Source organism: Martes martes (assembly GCF_963455335.1).
Source record: "Martes martes genome assembly, chromosome: 1".
In the NCBI taxonomy this organism is placed as follows: domain Eukaryota; kingdom Metazoa; phylum Chordata; class Mammalia; order Carnivora; family Mustelidae; genus Martes; species Martes martes.
In genome coordinates this window covers 187,572,253-187,593,263 of record NC_137888.1, presented here as the reverse complement: position 1 = coordinate 187,593,263, position 21,011 = coordinate 187,572,253, and the positions used below count along the sequence as shown (strand labels likewise).

At 47.6% G+C, this 21,011-nt stretch overlaps 1 protein-coding gene across 2 annotated transcripts in view; it reads left to right on the top strand.

Moving 5' to 3' along the window:
* PTPRG (protein tyrosine phosphatase receptor type G) overlaps positions 1 to 21,011 on the top strand; it is a gene marked incomplete at its 5' end in the record, with an annotated part of 697,399 nt that overhangs the window by 585,037 nt on the left and 91,351 nt on the right. For both annotated transcript variants that reach the window (XM_080822349.1, XM_080822350.1), the window contains 4 exons: positions 2,893 to 3,077; positions 6,168 to 6,276; positions 12,526 to 12,575; positions 14,358 to 15,135. In XM_080822349.1, coding sequence (XP_080678475.1) covers positions 2,893 to 3,077; positions 6,168 to 6,276; positions 12,526 to 12,575; positions 14,358 to 15,135 — 1,122 coding nt within the window. The remainder of the gene's footprint in view (positions 1 to 2,892; positions 3,078 to 6,167; positions 6,277 to 12,525; positions 12,576 to 14,357; positions 15,136 to 21,011) is intronic.

The following is a 21,011-nucleotide window of genomic DNA, read 5'->3' as shown; positions in this document are numbered from 1 at the left end:
GGGGCAGTGGGAATGCCTCATTAATTTATCCCTTCCTTCCTGTCTCAGTCACACAAAGCGAATCTCTCCGGCTGAAGCGTGATTTGGCAGTTGAAGAGCAAAAGGATGCCTCCCTGTCAAAATCAATCTCTGCTTGTCTCCAGCCGCCAGGTCCTTAAAGCTGGGCCCGTGCTTCTCTGGCCGGAAAGCCATCATGCTATGCTGGGCAGCCTTGGGCTTGGGGTTCTTGGTTAGAAAGTGCGGGAGTCTGGCTCCCAGTGGGCTGCTTACGATGTAATTGATCTTCTAGGAGACACCAGAACCCAGCCATGGTCCCCTGACCCGTGTGCTCTGGTGTTGCTCACCTCCTACACCCCAGACCTGAGCGTGGTCCTCACTGCCCCCCCCCACATCCTTCCTATCCAGACATCACCCGGCCTCAGTTTTCCTCGAAGTGTTTGCTCTAGAACTCGCTGTTCTCATACCCTCTCTCTGATCGGCAAGGCCGACCCCCTGCAGCACCTCTTCCCCCCCTCCCTCCTTCACTCCTGGCTCCTCCACATTCTTCCACCTGGAGGTAGAAACTCAAGGGATCTTGAAAAGTGCACACCTGCTTGCTTTGTTCTCTGGTTAAGATCTTTCTAGTGGCTTCTCAATGCTCATAGGATAAAGACCAGACTTTGCATCTGGTGTGAGGCCTCTCACTCCAGCTGCACTCTTTGCCTCTTACATTGTTTTCTGGGCCCGGATCCAGCCCTCCTGGCTTCCTTCTGGCCCCTCGGGTCTTCTCCCTGCTGTGGTCTCTTGACCTGCCCTTTCATCCTCCCCTGACTCCCACCGCTTTCATCTCCACTCACCTGTCGGCTCTCAGGCAGATGTGCCTTCCTCAGGGGAGTTGTTCGCAAAGCCTGCGTCAGATCCTCCCCTAGTGTGCTAGGAAAACACCGAGTGCCTCTCCTCACGCCCATCAATTCCGTCCAGGTGTGTCATACCAGCTGCACCTGTCATTCTTTGCTGAATCCTCATCTCCCCCTTTAGACCAGTGGTTTTCAGCTGGGGAGGACTGGTCTCCCAGGGGACATCTGGTGTTATCCAGGGACCTTTTGCGTTGTCCTAACTTGGGCAGGGAGCGCTCCTCACGTCTACTTGGTATAGAGCAGGGAGTCTGCCAAACATCCCACAGGCAGAGGAGCACCACCCCACCCCACCCCCAAGAACAGAGACTTGTCTGGCCCAGGGTCAGTAATGCTGAAGCTCAGAAACCCTGCTGTAGCCCCTAAGTCCCCTGGAAGCAGGTTGATGGCCACTGGGAGGGGACACATCTGAAGGCCTAAATGTCACACTTTTAAAGGCCAGCTTGATAGTGTCGACCCTTGATTGGTCTTGTCTGTAAAGAGACGGAGAACCACCTGTCCTTTCAAACCTGCCAGCCACAGGAGTGAAAAGGAGAATTTGCCTGGTTTTCCTCATGCCCCCCAGCAGGGTAATCACACGAGGTGCTGCTAGTCCAGAGGAAAATCATCCACATTTGTGTCTTTGCTTTGGAATTCTTTAAAGTTTCTTTATAAATTTTATGTGTTTGTACTCTGAACTATTTATAGCAAATTTTTTTTTAAGATTTTATTTATTTATTTGACAGAGAGAGAGGGAACACAAGCAGGGAGAGTGGGAAAGGGAGAAGCAGGCTTCCCACTGAGCAAGGAGCCCAATGCGGGGCTCGATGCCAGGACCCCAAGGTCATGACCTGAGCCGAAGGCAGACGCTTAACGGACTGAGCTACCCAGGCACCCCTACAGCAAAATTTCATCTACAATTTTAGTTTGTTGGAATACTCCACAGTCAAACGGCCTGGCTTCTTCAAACAAGTCACCAAGGAAAAAAGCCAGGGACTCTAATAGATTTGAAGAGTCTTAGGTGTTGTGACAACTACATACAGCATGAGATTGGAGGGAAATGTCTAGAAATAATCATTGCACACCATCAGGGAGATTTGAATATGGCCTAGGTATCAGATAATATTATTTTCTTAAAGATTTATTTATTTACTTGAGAGACAGTAGGAGCAGGAGGGGCAGAGGAAGAGGGAGAGAAATCTCCATCAGATTCCCCGCTGAGCAGGGAGCACAACGCAGGGTTTGATCTCATAACCCTGAGATCATGACCTGAAGCAAAACCAAGAGTCCGAGGCTTAAGCTACTGGGCTGCCTAGGCACTCCTCCGATCATGTTATTGAATTAATGTTTATTTTCTTAGGTATGATAGTGCTATTATGGTTATTGTCTTAGGTCAGGCTGCTACAACAAACTGCTGTAGCTTGGGTGGTTTGTAAACAACAAATCTTTTTCCTGCTGGTCCTGGAGGCCAGCAAGTGCAAGATAAGACACGGGCTGGTTTTCTGTCTGGGGAGAGCCCGCTTCCTGGCTCATAGATGGCTGTGTGCTCACGGGGTGAAGGGGTGGCATGGTTCTCTGGGGTCTCTTTTATAAAAACATGAATCCCGTTCATAAGGAGGGCTCCACCCTCGTGACTCAGTTTCCTCCCCAAGGTCCCACCTTCAAATACCATGAGTTTAGAGGTGAGGCTTCAGCATATGAATTTGGGGAAGAGGGTGTAAGTGTGCAGGGCAATGCAGTTATAGGAGGGAATGGCCCAAGTATGAGGGAGTGACGTGTCAGCAGGTTTGCGAGCTGTTTCCCGTGATTTTGCAGGAAAACAATTGTGTGGGGGGTGGGGGTGGAGAATGGGAGAACACAGGTGCAGACTGTTAGCAGCAGGTGAATCTGGGCGGAAGGAGGACGGCTGTGTCCTGTACCCCGCTGGCGCCCGGTCGTTGGAGTGTTGAGGAGCTGCGGGTCGAGGACGGACGCGTACGCTGGGCGGAGGCCCTGAGCGCGCGCGTGTGCTTGTCTTCAGTTTGCAGCTCTCCGCCCGTCCACATGAAGGTGCAGCCTCTGAATCAGACGGCGCTGCAGGTGTCCTGGAGCCAGCCCGAGACCATCTACCACCCGCCCATCATGAACTACATGATCTCCTACAGCTGGACCAAGAACGAGGACGAGAAGGAGAAGACGTTCACAAAGGACAGCGACAAGGACTTGGTAAAAGCTCCCCGGTGTGTGCAGTTGTTCAGAACTGACTTGCAGTTCGAAAAGACCTCCTCCACCCACCACCCCCTGCCCTCCACCGCGTCTCTGTCGGGGTGGGGGTGGGGCCCTGGGGGTCCCCGCGCAGAGTGCCTTCTCTGTGTCAGCGCAGCTACCCCCACCCGCGGAAGGCGCCCCCAGCCGGGGCTGTGCTCTGCCGGCGGGGGCGCGGCCCGATCCCCCTGGGGCTCCATCCACCCTGCCCCTGCTGCCTAACTGCACTGCCAGGAAAAGCGAGGTCGTTTCCCTGGAATCAGGCTCTTCTAAACGGATTGCTTGTTCTTTCATTGGAAAAACCACCAACCACAACACAGAGCTTCCGTGAAGCACTTTTTAGCGGTTATGGTTATTGTAAATATTAAATGAGCTATGCAAACGCACGGCAGGTCCTAGCACATAGTAAGTGCTCGATAAAGGCAGGCTATTATTCCTAGAATTCTTCTTCCTCCTCCTTCCCCGCCCCTCACCCCACCTGCTGCTCTTACAGTCACCTTGACCAGGCAACTGTCCACCCTCCCCACTACTCCTTCTGTGTTCCATCAGCCTTACACATGACCATTCCACAGAGGATCCCTGGGACCATGTGGTTTTTAATCACTCTTCTCAGGATCTCAGACCCTAGACAATCTGACCTCACTTTGAGCTGTTCATGCCCAGTTCAGCTTCTCATGTGAACATTCCCATCAGTGTTTAGTGCCCAACACCCAGCGGGGCCCTTGAGAACAGATGTTTGCAGATGCTGTCTTCTTGGCTGGAAAAGCAAATGCTCCCAACAAGCAGGGGGCTTGAAGTCTTTGTCTGGAAACTCAAAGTGACACATTTGGGTTTGAAAGCCTTGCACTTATTGTTGATCAAAAAAAAGGCTGTGGCATAATGAAAACATAATTGTATGTGCACACAAAAAAATGTAGGAGCACCAAGTGGGGTTCTTAATGATGGTTATCGCTTTTTTTTTCTTCCCAATACGGAGTCCCCAGGGCCCATTCAATCAGTTATGGAATAATACTTTTCATATTCTTTTAGATGAAGATTCCTTTACTTCATTTCCATTTATATTTTCAGTTTCCCCACTAGACATTGTTATCTGGGTCACATTAGGGAATGACGAGCTTCATGAAATCAGAGAGAAATCTATTGAAAGGCACCCAAGGTTATGATATGTTTTAACCTTTCTCTTGTCACCGCTGGAAGTCCATAAGGGATTTTCCTCTTTCTGGAGGAGAGATGACTTGCATTCATCAGCAGAAACTGTCCAGGTGCTTATGTGGTTTCCTGTTCTAGGTGGAAAATAAACACACAAAGATAAATAGATACGGGCTGGTAGTGAATTCTAATAAACCCTTGCATAAACGGAGCAAAGATTTGGCTCTGAATGAAGACTGAACAGGGGTCAGAGGTTTTGAGAGTGAGGCATAAATTAGTTTCAGAGAAAGGGAGAGATGGCAAGAAAAACATGCTTTGACAGCAGGTTCTTTTTTATCAGAATTTTCTAAGGGTGGTTGTTTTCTTTGGGGACACACAAAACGAATTTCCTTAACTCCTCAAGAAGTCAAGAGTGCTGAGTTAGTGGCAACAAAGCTGTTCTCTAACTTACGGTGGCAGTGGCTCTGAAACCTAAAAGCCTGAGTCCTTGTTTCATGGCCTTGCTGTACACCTGTAGGGCAGGTGTTACTACCTGCCTTTTCCAAAATAAAGAAATGAGTCTTCGAGTGAAATAACTTGACCCCAACCCAGTGCCGTCCCCAGGAAGCCATTCGTGAGGCCACAGCAGCAGGTGTCATGAGTCATACTAGCACACCTGCTCAGAGCATTTCACTAGCCACTCAGCAGTTAAGCTCCCAGAACTGCTTTCCATATTTGGCCCAGAATGTACATTTCAGTGACGGGACATTTCATCCATTAGGAAGTCTTTGAGAATCCGTTTCTTTCATTGTGTGTTGTTTCAGGAAGCAAGGGCTGCATGCTTTTCAGGAATTTTCCGTTTTCTCCTTTTCAGAGGCTCTTGGAATAAAGCTTTGAAGAGTGGGAATCTGGATTTGGCTGATGACACCTGACGAGGGGTTAGCAAACCATTTCCTAGAAAGAGCCAGATAGCAAAATTTGGGGGGTTTTGAGGTCATAAGGTCTTCATGGCAGCTACTCAACTCTGCCATTGTGGGGTGCAAGCTGTCACAGACAACATGTAAATGAATGGGTGTGGCTGTGTGCTAATAAAACTTTATTTACAAAAATAAATAGTGGGCCAGATTCGTCCTGTGGCTGTAGCTTGCTGACCTCTGTGTTAGACCAGGGGCATTTTTTGTTGTGTGGTGTGGGATACCTGTGAACAAGCTTGGCATGGTCTGTGTTATGGAGCACTCACAAGAACTCTGGATGTTGCCACTACTCTTTCCATGTAACAGTTGAAGCTAGCAGCGAACAAAAAGACATTGAGCAACTGACTTGGAATCATGCTGCTAGTGAGTAATGTGACAAAGGTAGATCTCGTGACATCTGGCTTCTAGTCAGGTGATCTCTCCTGGCATCGTGCCCCACATTATCCATCAGTCAAGGTACAACAAGGCCTTTGAACTGCAAAGAAACCTACACACCAAGATTTTGTCACTGATACTAAGATCTCTGCATGGTTCTGAAAAGTTAGTCTACTTGATAATTCTAGAGGCTGTTTACAGTCAGTCAATAAGGATAATCTGTAACTATACAAAAGGTATGGTCGTTACAGAAGAAGTCCAAGCTTAATGAGTGGAAGGAAGGCTGGGGACGTGTTCCAAACAACAGTCAAGAACGAGTCAAAACGGATTTTGTTACATCTGTCACCCTGCACATGTCAATGTTGAAAACAGACTCCCAGCCAGTTATTTTTGAACTTCCTTCCCTTTCAAAGTGAGCCTATGGTCCATAGGGAAGCATTATGGCTCTCAGGCTTGGCCAGGGGACCCAGTAATCTAAAAGGACTACTTTCCCTGATTTTAGTTCAGCTCTAGAGGGTAAAGTGTGTAGCAGCCTTCAAAACCAACTCACTACCTTTCCTTTCTTCCCCTGCAGAAAGCCACCATTAGCCATGTGTCCCCTGATAGCCTTTACCTGTTCCGGGTCCAGGCAGTGTGTCGGAATGACATGCGCAGTGACTTCAGCCAGACGATGCTCTTCCAAGGTAAGGCTCATTCCCATCCTTCTGGGCCCCAGTGGCCCTGCGCCCCGTCTACTTTATGCTGCCTTGGCCTTTCTAATAAGGGACCTGGACAAAAGAAAATAAACCTGGCCTAAGAATCAGGGTGGGGTTTTAAATCTGCCTCTTAGGTTGGGGGTTTCATAGGCCAGAAGACGGGGGAGAAGAGCAAAGTGTTGATTATTTTTTTTACTACTGCTATTTTCCAACTGTGGGGAACCAAGTATTTGTCTAACACTGTCATTGTGAAATCACCTCCTGGTCATGTGTTTGGGTTTCTAGCCTGATTCAGTTAGTTCTCTTAAGAACTAGAGCACAAATATCCGGCCCACTCTTTGGGCTTGCAAGCCACACAAATGAGCCGCTGCTTACAGGATCTTTGGTGCTTGTACCTGCTGATACAGGGTCTTGTAGTAATTTCCAGGGCCAGGACTAAAGTGAGGCAATAGAGGCATTAACCTTGGTGCAAAATTTAAAAGAGCACCAAAAAACTCAGTCATCAGATACGTTATATTTTTCAATTAAAAAAAGAAAAAGTTTGTGGACAAAATGCCCAAATTTTTTTTTTTTTTTTTTTTTGGTTAAGATTTTACTCATTTATTTGGTAGAGAGTGAGCACAAGCAGAGGGAGCAGCAGGCAGAGGGAGAGGCAGGCTCCCCATTGAACAAAGAGCCCGACGCGGGACTCAATCCCAGGACCCCAAGATCATGACCTGAGCTAAAGGCAGACACTTAACCAACTGAGCCACCTAGGCACCCCCAAAATACCCAAATTTTAAATAAAGACAGGATCCACTCTGTCTCACTTGTCCCAACCTAATCCCAGCCCCGGTTCCACTGTAACTTTATTGACAAATATAGGCAGCTGGACTGTGGGCCGTAGTTTGCTGACTTGGTTTGGTGACATACATCAAGACCAGCATGGAGGGAACGCTAGAGTTTTGGGTCCTGCTCTGCCAGCCCAAGGTCCTCTCTGATAAGGTCCTTTCCTTGCGGGATCCCCAGTTTCAGAGAAACCTCCATGCCAAACCAGTGGGTCTTAATCTTTTGGAGTCACATATCTGATGAGGGCGTTGGACCTTGTGTGTAGAAATTGCCAGAATTTTGCATCCAGCTTCAGGGGCCCCATGAAGCCCATAGTCTGTGGACCAGCAGCACCAGCATCATCTGAGAGTGTCTGAGAAATATACGCATCTGAGCACCTCCCAGAGCAATTGCATCAGAATCTGAGGGTGGGACCAGGAATCTGAGTTCTAGCCAGATGGCCCCGGTAACTGGCCTGCCCAGTGAAGACTGACGTGCTGGTCCTGCAATGGGGGCCCCAGGTTTGAGTCTGGCTACCGCTCAGCATTGGTGGGACTCAGAGAACATTGATAAGTTTCTCTGAGCTACAGTGGCACAGTCTGAAAAGGGGTAATAGTGACAGTACCCCTGTCATAGGGGCCTTGTAGAATGACATGCGGTGAAGCGTGTTAAGTAGTTAGCAAAGTGCCTGGCACCAACTGTAGATGTCCCTTCAGTATTCAGTTTGGTCTAAAAAAATAAGAAATGACGAACCCTGGGCAGGAAGCCCTTCCAGCCTTTGATTCCCTCTAAGAAGCCCTCCTAGCTTTACAGTTCGGCCTTTAACTGTTTGCTCAGGTTCGTGTTATGTCTTGCTTCCATTTAAACTAATTGAAATGAGCAAGGCTGGATTTTTTGCCCACATAAATCACGCTCGCCACGGCCACCTGCGCCGAGTGTCTTGGCGGCTCTGCCCAGGGTCCAGGAGGAGGGTCCGGGAGGCTGAAGCCGGGCCTGTGCCAGCCCAAGGGAGAGAGAAGGGGAGGCCACAGTGGGAGCCTGCTGAGGCCAGGACCCTGGAACTTTGGACACATAAATCATGATTAAGCCTCCTGTGTGCTCTGACCGAGAACCTGGGCTCTGCAGAATGCTTTTCCTGATTAATAGGCCCCCGAGCTTGCTGGCTTCTGCATGGACTTTGAAAAATTAAATGTTTATAATGTAAGGTAATGCAAAAAGGCCTTGTCAGCTATAAATTCCAAGCATTGAGTGTTTAAAATGTTTGATCACAGAGACTTGTTGGCAATGGCCAGTGTCTCCTTTGTGCACGGACTCAGTCTGTTTAGAGGTGGATGTAAGTTGACGCGTGTTATATATTGGTGTTTGTCCCTATGTGTAGACAGAGGGCCCTGGTCCTCCACTCCTCCCCGAGATGGGTTTCACGTCTTCCCTACAGCAGCCAGAGGGCAGTGTACCAACTAGACCTTTGGGTAGGCTAGCACACCTCTTGTTGGGAGCCATGTACGCATTTTTTAAAGATTTTATTTATTTATTTTTGCGAGAGAGAGAGAATTCATGAGCATCAGGGAGAGGCAGAGGGAGAAGCAGGCTCTCCACTGAGCAAGGAGCCCGACATGGGGCTCGAACCCAGGACCCTGGGATTATGACCTGAGCCGAAGGCAGATGCTTAACGACTGAGCCACCCAGGAGCCCCCAAGTATGCATTTTTGAGCAGTAGGGCCCCGTACACAACACTGAGCAATGAGTAGGACTTAAGTCTTGAAAGGGAAAGGGGAGGGGCGCCTGGATGGCTCAGTGGGTTAAGCCTCTGCCTTTGGCTCAGGTCATGATCTCCGGGTCCTGGGATCAAGCCTGCTTCCCCCTCTCTCTCTCTGCCTGCCTCTCCACCTACTTGTGATCTCTGTCTGTCAAATAAATAAATAAAATCTTAAAAAAAAAAAAGAAAGAAAGGGAAAGGGGAAGAGCGTTGAGAATTTCACAGAAGCCTTGCTCAGAATAATTGGGTTTCCCAGTGATGAAATTTACATCTGGTTTGAGAGCATGAGGTAGCCAGGTGGACTCTTTACATTATGGCAAATATCACACTATTTATGTTCTGTATAGCATAATAAATGTTACCTATTTGCCTTAGTGGGGTAAATACAATAACAGCAGTATAGCAAGTGGTATCTGCAGAAAGGTTCACGGTTACAGAACATTTTCCCATTAGTTACACCATCTGACCCGTGGCAGCTTGTAACGTATGTGTTATTTTACAGATGGAGAAATGATTTCCTAGGCAGTGAACTAACTTGCAAAAGAAATCACTTGGCTACTAAGCGGGGTCTGAATTTCTTATTCCAAAACCCAGTCATTTAAACACAGCAACAGACCACCCCTGAAGAGTAAATATTACCCTGTACCCCCAGTAACTCACCAAACAGATGGAAAGATTGATTGCGTGTTCAGAGCCTGTCTGCAGTTCTCAACAGTCATGGAAAATCATGGTTCTGTAGCTTTCTCTCCAAGCCACGGACCCATCAGGCAACCTGAAGCCAACGGATCCTCTCTCAGCATGGCTTAAAAGAAATAAGCAAAATACATAGAAAAGACAACCAATTATACCCAAGTACCAAGTATAGTTGTCAAAATATTTTAAACAAATTTGGAATGTAGTCATAGATGCTTTTATTATTATTATTATTATTATTATTAAATTATTATTAAAACATCGAATGACAAGCAGTGGGGTCTGTTGGCTACTGTGATTTCTGAGTAGTGATGAACATAAATGATACCCCAAACTAGCTATGACAAATATATAAGGCCATATAAAAACATCCGACTTAGGTCAGAGAGAAAGTCTCTGGTCCCGCTAGGGTGGCTGAGAATTGTTGCCTCCTTTCCATGGTGGAAGGAAGCCCTACATGTCAGTGAGAGCTTAATGGGAAGTCAGATGCCTTTTATCCCCTGTCCTTGGATTCCATGGGCACCAAGTTCAGCACTTCAGATCTGAATGGTCCTGAAGAAGCATCGTAGTCACCCCGGCTTAAACCAGTTAGTTATCCCCAGGTAAGAGCTGTTTGCTTCCAAGGCTGCTGTGTTTGACCTAGTTGTCCTGACTTCTAGATGGGTCTCTTCTCCACGTCTGTCTCTTCACACATTGGACTTCACACATTGCACAGGGAATGTATGGTTAGATCAAGGGTTACAGACATATATGCCCCTGAGGCTGCACCAGGAGCCTGTACAGAGGAGGGGAGGATTATCCATGGGAAGTCAGAGATCCTACGTCCACCAAAAGGAAGTGAGGGACACTCAGCCCCTGCAGGAAGAAGACTTCAGTTTTACCGAATATTGTGACTTTTCAGAAAAGCGGGAAATTGGGATTTTTTAGGTTGAAGGCTATTGCAACAAATACCTTTTTAAAAAAGCTTGCAGGCCAAACGAAAAACTATGTCAGTCATTTGCCACTTCTGGCTTAGGTAAAAAACTTACAACAGGTACACATATTATTTATTTTGGCATTTTTTTGGGGGGGGGCTGATTTTTTTTAGTGCCATGTATATATAGGAAGTAAACTTTTAGTTTATAGAATAGTACTGTTTTTTGAGAGTTATCACGAAGAGTCAGTTTGTTTTATCTTTTTTTTTAATTATACTGTTCCCATTACTCACAACAGCAAAGCAACCCAAATGTCTACCAGCAATGAATAGATAAATAAAATGTGGTATATGCATACAGTGGAATATTCTTCAGCCTTGAAAAGGGAGCAAATTCTGACACACGGTCCAGCATTGTATGAACCTTAAAGACATTATGCAAAATGAAATAAGCCAGTCACAAAAAGACAAATATATATGATTCCAATTACATGAAGTAGCTAGTCCAACATATAGAAAGGGTCGGGGAAAGGGAAAAATGGGTATTGTTTAATGGATACAGAGTTTCTGTTTCGAAAGATGAACAAATTCTGGAGATGAGTTGCACAACAATGAAAATATACTTAACACTACTGAACTACAACTTAAAAGTGGTTAAGATGGTAAGCTTTATGTTATGTGCATTTTATACAATTAAACTTTTTTTTCAGTTCTCCTCTTTATAATACTAACATATGGTCAAAGAAAACTACAAAGAGTGAACACCAGCATGAGTATTGTGTGGATCATATAAGAATTTGACCACTTAAAGTAATAATGGCAATATCTTATTGGGTTTCAAAACTTAAGTAGAAAAAAATACTTGACACAAAAGGCGAAGCAGGCAAATAAAGTTAAATTATTGTACAGTTCTTATGTTTTTAGCAAGTGGTAAAATACTGATTTAAGGTCCACTACAGTAAATTCAGGATTCATATTATAATGATTGAACGGATAGTAAAATACATTATAAACAGAAAATAATGGGGGGGTGGCTCAGTCAGAAGAGCATGGGACTCTTGTTCTCAGGGTGGTGAGTTCAAGCCCCATGTTGGGTGTAGAGATTACTAAAATAATAATAATAATAATAATAATAAATTTTAAAGAAAGATAAGAGGAAGGAATAGTAATAATATGATTCCACTTCTATGAAGTCCTAAAATAGACCAAACTCTGACAGAGGTCAGAATTGTGGTTACCTTTCGGAAAGGTGGGGACGTACACATACCTGCTGGGTCCTGGAGAACATCTATGTCTCAGTACAGGTGGTAGTCACACAGGTGTTTACAAAGAAAATTAGAATATAAGGGGCACCTGGGTGGCTCAGTGGGTTAAGCCTCTGCCTTCGGTTTGGGTCGTGATCTCAGGGTCCTGGGATCGAGTCCCACATCGGGCTTTCTGCTCAGCAGGGAGCCTGCGTCTCCCATTCTCTCTGCCTGTCTCTCTGCCTACTTGTGGTCTCTCTCTGTCAAATAAATAAATAAAATCTTTAAAAAAAGAAAAGAAAATTAGACTATACACTTAAGATTTATATGTTTACTTTTGTAAGCTATACTTCAAAACAGAAAACAATTAAAAAACTCAAAAAACTGAAACTAATAGCTTAAGCTTAAGAGCCAGCAAACTGTATAGCATTCTGAAAGTTTTTAAATGATTCATAAGCTAAGAAGGGTTTTACATTTTTATTTTTTTTTTAAGATTTTATTTATTTATTTGACAGAGAGAGAGAGAGATCACAAATAAGCAGAAAGACAGGCAGAGAGAGAAGGGGAAACAGGCTCCCTGCTGAAAAGAGAGCCCGATGCGGGGCCCGATCCCAGGACCCTGAGATCATGACCCGAGGCCGAAGGCAGAGGCTCAACCCACTGAGCCACCCAGGCGCCCCGGGTTTTACATTTTTAAATAGTTGGGAGAAAGTCTGCAGAAATAGTGTCTTGTGACATGTGGCAATTGTATGTAAAGCTTAAGTAAAGTTTTGTTGGAACAACAAAAAAGGTGTATTATTCACAATGTAATTTCTTTGTTTCAGCTAATACTACTCGAATATTTCAAGGGACCAGAATTGTTAAAACAGGAGTGGTAAGTAGCAGATGGTAATTGCTTTGTCTGGCCCGTTGTTCATTCACATGCAGTAAAAACTTTCACCACGAGGTGGCAGTATGATGTTGTTAAACTGCTCACGAAGAGGTGAAAATACAGAAACCCTTCCATTTCTCACTGTTCATAATTCAGTGTGTTATGAAAAGAAGCTATGCGACAGAGTTAAAGCAGTTGTGTTATACTGTATAATTCTTACCAAGATAAAAACTGTCCCGATTTTAAATTATGTATCATCTATGGGATCATACAATGTAGGAGTATTAGAAAAGGAGTGAAAACCCCTTCACTGACATATGCTAAAATTCAGAGGTTCTCATTTCCCAGCGTTACATGGATTTGCAAATTTCTGGAGCTTCAATTAATATCTAAGCTTTGCCATTTCTAGTGTGACTAACAGTCATAATATTAATGACAGTATTGGTGATAACAGTAGTAGTCTAAAATTTGCTGGCGTTTCCTGGGTTTTAGACACAGTTTATTTTATTATTTTATTTACTCCTGGCTGCATCCCATGAGATTGGTGTTACTATTGTTCCCATTTTACGGATGAGGAAACTGAGGCTCAGTGAGTTAAAAGTAATGTACTCAGCATCCGCCAGACAGGGGCTTGTCAACTCAAGCCCAGACCACCTGACTTCTCTGTCTTGGGTACCTTATCTTACGTGGTATTTGCAATTTCATTAACCAACTTTAGAACCTAACATTTGCTAACTTGGCCATCCTTAAACTACAAAGTTTCCCAGCTACAATATGGTGATAATGGTATGAAATCCAAGTTGTTCTGGCTGTGTTGTTTTCAACTATAGAAGTGATGGGATGGAAATCTGGGTTCTGTACACCAGGTTATAAAAACTAAAATTAAACGGATAACTTAGAGCAACATTTCTTGTTTTCCCTGAGGTACCATATGCGGCTCCCACACGTAAGCCCCAGTTTGGTGTGGTGGGAAGAATGAGCTGAGGCTCGCACACAGGCAGCCCTCCCTCCAGCCCTTAACATCTCTGTGCCTCAGTTTCCTGACCTATAAAATGGGGTGATGAACCTTCATGCCTCCAGGGTAGGGTGTGAAGGCCTGGCACACAGTGGGTTCTTATTAAATGGAATTCCTCCTGTTGCCATGTATGTGGACATAGATAGACCATGTAGACCCAGAGATTCTGGAAGTTCCGGCGGCGGTGCAGGGCCCACCCCGAAGGCACACGGCTGCCAGCCAGTTCCCAAAGCGGGCAGTGTGGAGTGTGGCTCCTGCTTCCAACCCTGCCGCTGCTGACTCGGGTGGCCACTCCAGAGGGCTTTTCTGGACCTAATTGCTGTGTGCTTTCCGCGAGGGCCTCTGGTGTATGAAAAGGCAAGGGCGCCTGTGTCTTCCAGGGTCACCCCAGGATCACTCGAACATCTGACATGGCCAGTTTATTACTTAGTTGATATTTGTTTTTCCACCAACTTTAATAGTACTTACTTTTCTTTTGGCACCTGGCTTCATCCTAAGCCATAGCAGTGAAAAGTTGGGTTTGATAGGCTAGTTAAGTTTTGTAATGCACTGCAAGTAATTGTGCAACCATTAAGACCAGAGATGGTTATTCACGGATCGCCTCGTGTCACCTTTGGCACTGCTCTTTGAGAAACCCTGTGAGGAGAATCAAAGATGAGTAAAACCCATTAAGGGCCATAACCAGGGCCTCTTTCCCTATCCTGATGACTGACGCTGCTCTGCTCTCTCTTCTCTCCCCTCTCCTGCCCTCCCCGCGTGACCCCTTGAAGCCCACAGCATCTCCTGCCTCATCGGCCGACATGGCCCCCATCAGCTCGGGCTCTTCCACCTGGACATCCTCCGGCATCCCCTTCTCATTTGTCTCCATGGCGACTGGGATGGGCCCGTCCTCTAGCGGCAGCCAGGCGACCGTGGCCTCAGTGGTCACCAGCACGCTCCTGGCCGGCCTGGGCTTCAGCGGCGGTGGCATCCCCTCCTTCCCCAGCACGGTGTGGCCCACACGTCTGCCCACGGCAGCCTCAGCCAGCAAGCAGGCCGTCAGGCCCGTCCTGGCCACCACGGAGGCCTTGACTTCCCCAGGCCCCGACGGCGACTCGGCACCAAGCAAGGACAGTGAGGGCACAGAGGAAGGGGAGAAGGATGAGAAAAGTGAGAGTGAGGATGGGGAGCGGGAGCACGAGGACGAGGGGGAGAAGGACCCCGAGAAGAAGAAGAGTGGGGTGACCCACGCCACCCAGGAGCCAAGGCAGGACAAGCCCACCCCCACCCCCTCGTCCTCCAACAGGACTGCCGAGGAGGGGGGGCATCAGACTCTGCCCGGGCCCAGGCAGGACCGCACTGCCGTCCCCACAGACCAGCCCGATGATGTGAGGGATGCCCGCCCCGGCCTGGACTCTGGCTCGGTCACCTCCACCCAAGTGCCCCCCACAGTCACAGAGGAGCGTTTCCAAGGGAGCGATTCCAGGAGGCCCCAGATGCCATCGAAAAAGCCCATGTCCCGAGGGGACCGATTTTCCGAGGATAGCAAATTTATCACTGTTAATCCAGGTAAGTAGCCTGGTCCTTATCTGAGGATGGGATGGTAGACGAAGCTCCAGAAAGTGCTTAGTGTTCCTGAGATCGTATATGTCCCTGGCGTAAGAGATGTTTGTGTGTGTATCTATCTGTCTGTCTGTCTGTCTGTATTTTTTATTCTAATAAGAATAACTTCCTCTCTCATTGTGGCTGGAGTAAGTCCAGCTGTGATATTTGTTTCCTTAACAAATCTACTTTCTGCAGAATAACTGAGGATTTAAACTACACAGTGAGGGGCGCCTGAGTGGCTCAGTCGGTTAAGCGTCTGCCTTCAGCTCAGGTCATGATTCCAGGGTCCTGGGATCGAGCCCACGTCAGGCTCCCTGCTCAGCGGGGAGCCCACAGTCCTTGCCCAAGCAATGGTGCTCTCTCTGCCAGAGCCCCGTTTGCCATATGCAGTACCCAGCTGATGGTGAGACTGGGGTGTGGCTGCTCTGGCCCCCGACCTGGGGTGGCGATCCCTGGTCACCCCGACCCGTAGTGCTTCTTTGCTCTATCCTGCGCTCAGATCCTAACCAACCATCCTGATAGTCTGTGAGGCAGCCGTGCGCATGAGGGGTTGTGATTGTTGTGAGGGGTTTTCTTAATAAGAAATTCTTCTTTTTGCCAGACTACAAGATGTTTAGCAACAATTTTTTTTGCATCTAAGCTGTTGTGGAGTTATAAGAGTGCAAAAAAAAAAAAAAGCAACTGGTAAATATTTATTTGCTTTTGCACTTGTAAACATTAAAATTCATCTAAAGCTGAGATCTCGTATGTTAAGATACAACTTAGAATAAATTTTCATGTTTTGAATTACGTTCCTCCTTAAAGCTGGTATGGACTCGTTTTTTGAAGTTTGGGTTTCCTGTGGGTGTTGCTCAGTTTGTCCCGGTTTTCGGGAAAGGTGTAGAGTAGCCTTCTGTGGAGTTGAGGGAAGGAAATAGCGGCCCACTTGCAAAGCCGTTTGAAGCCTTTGCGACACGAATGGTGACGTTTCCTCTAGGAATTACTGTGAGACAGTAGAATTTCTTGCGTTTGAAGATATTAAAGAAATATTTATGGAGTACTCTCCATGTACTGGGCACCGCACGAAGCATTGGGAATGGGACCCAGATCAAGGCAGGCCTCTGTTCTCCAGGGGTTTCTGTTCTAATGGGGAAGCTTGAGGGTATTTCAATAAATGAGTGTGTAACATCAGATAGTGGTGAGTGCTAGGGTCGGGGCGGAGGGCAGGGGCCATCGAGAGGTCGAGGAACGACATTTGAGCAGAGACCCAACGGTGACGAGGTAGCCATGTGGAGAGCCAGAGGAATACAGGTCCAGCCATGTGGAAAGCCGGAGGAATACAACCCCAAAGTTGGGATGAATTTGGAGTGGTGGAGGTGCGATCCCAGGGCCAGTGTGTGTGGACCCTGGAGAGTCAGGAGGACAGTGAAGGGATGAGTTCACAGACTGGTGGAGCTCAGACCAGGAGGGGCCTCATGGTCCGTGCTGAGGACTTGATTCTAATTGAAATGGAAAACCAGTGGTGGATTTCAGCGGGAGACCAGCTCGTCTGATTAACGTTTTTGAAAGACCCCTGTGGCCTCTTTGTGGAGGTTATACAGGGGAGGCAGGAAGAGACACAAGAAGCCCAGTTAGGCAGTGAGGGCAGTGGTGGCTTGGACTAGTAGGGTTTCTCCGTAGACTAGTGGTAGACCTTGTCGAGACCAGATTTTCAATCCTGAGTGGCTCTGCCTGTGGGCTCAGGGCTCTGGCAAGGTCATCTTCTCCTCCTGTTCTCTTAAACACTGCTTTGCCCATACTTCTGACAAAGATGGCCGTTGAGAGCTTAGGTTGGGAGTGTTCATACTTCATGAGACTAGAGAGCAGCGGGGGACCTGTGTCTGTTCCCGGGGGAGGCAATGAGTCATTGGGGTTGGCGTCTGATTCCAGGGAAAGGGAAAGACTCAGTGAACCCTGGGGATTTGCAGCCCAGGGGCTGGGGCATGTGGGTCTCTAGCTTCCACCATGAAGCATCACCATGTGCCATCTTGGCAGAGTACCTTCTGGAGTCAGGTCACCCCAGTAGCCTCTGCCCCGGACTCATGCTGTCTCCTCAGGCAGTGTCTGTGCTCGGTGTTCTCGTCTATATAATGGGGATAACAAGAGCTCTTAGTGCAGATAAATGGAGTCACCCTTGTGGTCCATCACAAGGAAGGAGGCACTGTCACAGCCCAAAGGCCACGAAATCATGATGGCAACCATAAGGAGGCTCCTCATGGGTCTTTTGTCATCCTCCCTGGACAGTAAGGACCATGCCAAGACTCTGGTTCCCAGTTAGCTGGCATTCAAAATGACGTCCAGGAACTGCTTTTTCTGCAGACTGGTAAACCAGAGCCACTCCCTCACCATGTACTTCTAGTGGGAAGGTTCACATCTCAAAGCCTTGTGGGCCATAGGTCTCTGTCAAAACTTGTCAGCCCCTCTAGGTGGCACAAAAGCAGCCAGAATAATATGTAAGTGAGCAGATGTACTTGAGTTCCAACAAAACGCTGTGTACAAAACCAGACAGCGGGCCTGGTTTGACCTGCACAGCGGCATTTGCCAACCCCTGGTTTAAGCAGAAATACGTGCGTGCTTGTTGGTTGACGAAGGGTATGAGTGACTCGAGGGTAAAACCCGCAACCCCACATCAGCCCATGATCCCACCGCCTCGCTTCGCTTCCAGCCCTTTTAGTCTTTCCCCGTCTGCCTCCTCCCGCTTGGCATTTACTTGTTAAATAAAGCCACTCACCTGCATGTCATTGGTGACTTAAAGACTTTGTATGTACGTTTCTTTAAATCTCATTTAGTTTTTCTTCACGGTAAGTAAACACAATAATTTTCATTGATATTTAGCCTTCTTCTTCTTCTTCTTCTTCTTCTTCTTCTTTTTTTTTTTTTTTTTTTTTGAGAGAGAGAAAGAGAGGGCAATGGAGGGTGTGGAGGGGCAGAGGGAAAGAGAGAATCTCAAACCAACTCCCTGCTGAGCGTAGAGCCCGACACAGGGCTTGATCCCAAGACTCCCAAGACCATGACCTGAGCCAAAATCAAGCAATCGGACGCTTAACCGACAGAGTAACCCACATTTAGCCTCTTTGAAACAAGCATTAATTCTTTAAAGTTACAAACTGTTATATTTTGACCAGTGTCTCCAGAAGCCTTGTTTTAAATTCCCAAGATGTCTGATAACATTTTTGTAAGTTCTGTGAGTAGTGACTTTGGTATTAATTCACAAGGAAGGAGAAGAGGAGTCCTTCTGTGGGAGGAGCAGCAAACTCAGACAATGACAGAAGGCAGACAGGTGGGGTCAGTGAGAGAAGCAGACATTAGGGAGGGGGGAGGACCACCAGAGTGCACGTGTGTTTTCTAAAGAGGACAGCCTCATTCAGTTCCCCTGATTACAGCCGCTGAAGATCCCTCGCAAGCCAGAAATCCAAATCTTTGTGCAGCATCTCTCAATTTTTAAATGAGTTCCAATTTTTAAGACATTTTCCCTTTTCCTCCCTTTCGTTTTTCATTTTCACATACGCCAACTAAACATATCCCTGGACTGGGGAGGTGGGAACCGCTGGTCGTTGGCCTCGGCTATAGAGCTGATAGCTCCAGTTCCAGCTGCCCTGCAGACAGGGCAGGGAAAGATTAGAGGTTTCCGCGCAGCTGCTGTGTCTGTGTGCTGGCCTCTGCTAGCAGGAAGCCCTCGATGGGACGTGTGCCGCGTGGAAATCCGCCACAGCCCCTCTCTTGGGAGCCACAGGCAGAACGTCGTGCAGGCACCCCCAATAGCCAAATGATACCATAAGATGTTCTTGGGGTGGGGTGCAGGACCGCAGGCCCTGGCAGAAGCATTTCAGGGTGGGTGTGGGCTATAAAACAATCATTTAGTGCTAGGGCTTTCCATCTTCGTTTCCTCAAATCAGGGAAAGTCCTTTCTCAGACTGAATCCTGCTCAGAACCCCAGTAAAGAAATGCTCATTCCCTGAAAGCTTGCAGCTGCCCCTCTCTGGGTCAGTCCTGAGCCAGGTGCTTAAAGGATGGTACGGTTCCAGGGTCAGCCTACCAGTCTCCTGGCCTCCTTTTGTCTGAACCATGAGCGAGAATGGTCAGAGTCAGTTCTTTTCTTTTTTTTTAAGATTTATTTATTTTAGAGGGAGAGAGAGAGAATGAGAGAGAGCAAGGGGGAGGGACAGGAGGAGAGAGAGAGGGAGTCACAAGCAGACTCTGAGCTCAGCACAGAGCCAGACGCAGGGCTCGATCCCATGACCCGAGCTGATACCAGGAGTCGGTTGTTTAACCGACCGGCCGAGCCACTCATGACCCCCTGCTGTTCTACTTTGAACCATAGGGGAGGGTGCCAAGCTCCAGCCACCCCACTCCTTTGGGCAAACCCTGAGGTACCCCTTTGGAACCCTCGAGCTCTGAGGAACCCACCTTGAAAACCTTTGATTCTAGAAATAGTAACAGTACTGGGTGACATTTGTTCTTTGCTGCTGTTGCCTGTGCTAAAAGCCCGACTGTGTTTGTGGTCCTGTGGCACCCCTGTGGGGCTGTGCTGTCCTTGTTGCCTTTGGCCAGTGAGGGAACTAAGGCACAGAAGGCTAAGGAACATGTCCGGGCAACACAGAGCTCCAGCGCAGGCCAGGAAAGTCCCCGTCACACAGCGCTGCTTTCCCTCTGGCTTTGGGCTCCTTCCCTGAGTGGGCAACACGAGACGATTTCGGATGGCATGTTAATTATTAAGTGACTATTTGAATGTGTGCTTTAGGAAAAAATAGCAGTTTTCCATTTATGGCAGAGGTTCTCGGCCAGAGAAGATTCTGTCCCCACACTCCCCAAAGGCGTTTGGCAACATCTAGAAACATGTCTGGTTGTCGTTCCTGGGGAGGGGGCTGCCCCTGGTGTCTAGTTGGGGAGAAACCAGAGATGCTGTTGAGAACCCTAACCCTGCACAGACCAGCCTCCCACAACGAAGACCTCCCTGGTCCCAAGCGCCAACGCTGCTGTGCTCAAGAAACTCTGATTTTTCATGTTAATATGCAGTGTCCTTTTCAAAGTTCACTTGAGGAAAGAAATAGTTAAGGACAGAAGTAGGGGCTAGGACAGGTTCGTGCAGACAGGGCAGGAATCATGGATGTGGTGCTCAGCCTGACTGTGTGGATGTGGAAGGAACTGTAGGAGACTTTATTTAAAATAAATTATGGCAGGCTGTTGTAGGGACTCTCCAAAGCACTTGGCAGCCAGGGCTAGTTTCATGGGTCAGGTCCTCTTTTTGGAGATGTTTTTTTAGATTATCCTGCCTGTCCCTGTTTTCGGCTGTCATCTTCCCAGGAGGGCCAGCATGCAGCAGCTGGGAGCAGCCTGAAGGAGTTGCTCAGTGCCGTCATGGTTTAGTGTCCTCCTGGAAAGCATCTGGCCCCTTGGAAGTTTCTGTCTTGCACGAACTTATCTTTGGACTAGGACAGAGTCTATATCTCTTGGTGGTGGGGAACCAGGCCCCACTGAGAACAAGCAGGACATTCCATGAATGCCGGGGTCAGGAATCCAGGTTGTCATATGTATTTGATGCAAGATCGTGGATCAGCTTTATCCCAACTGATGTCCGGGCCACATGATGTTGCCACCAAGGGTCTGTGGTGGCAGTTTGGTAGGTCAGGACCAGAGTACTTATAGGACTTAGAGTGAAATTGGGATTATCAAACACCTCTAGTTTTCCAGTGCCTGACTGAAGGAGACATGACAGACTCTCGTTTGATTGCGTGTGATGAAGGGAGCTCTCCATGAAGGGGCAAGGAGTGCTTATTCACAGGGACTCCAGGTGGTAGTGTGTGTGTGTGTGTGTGTGTGTG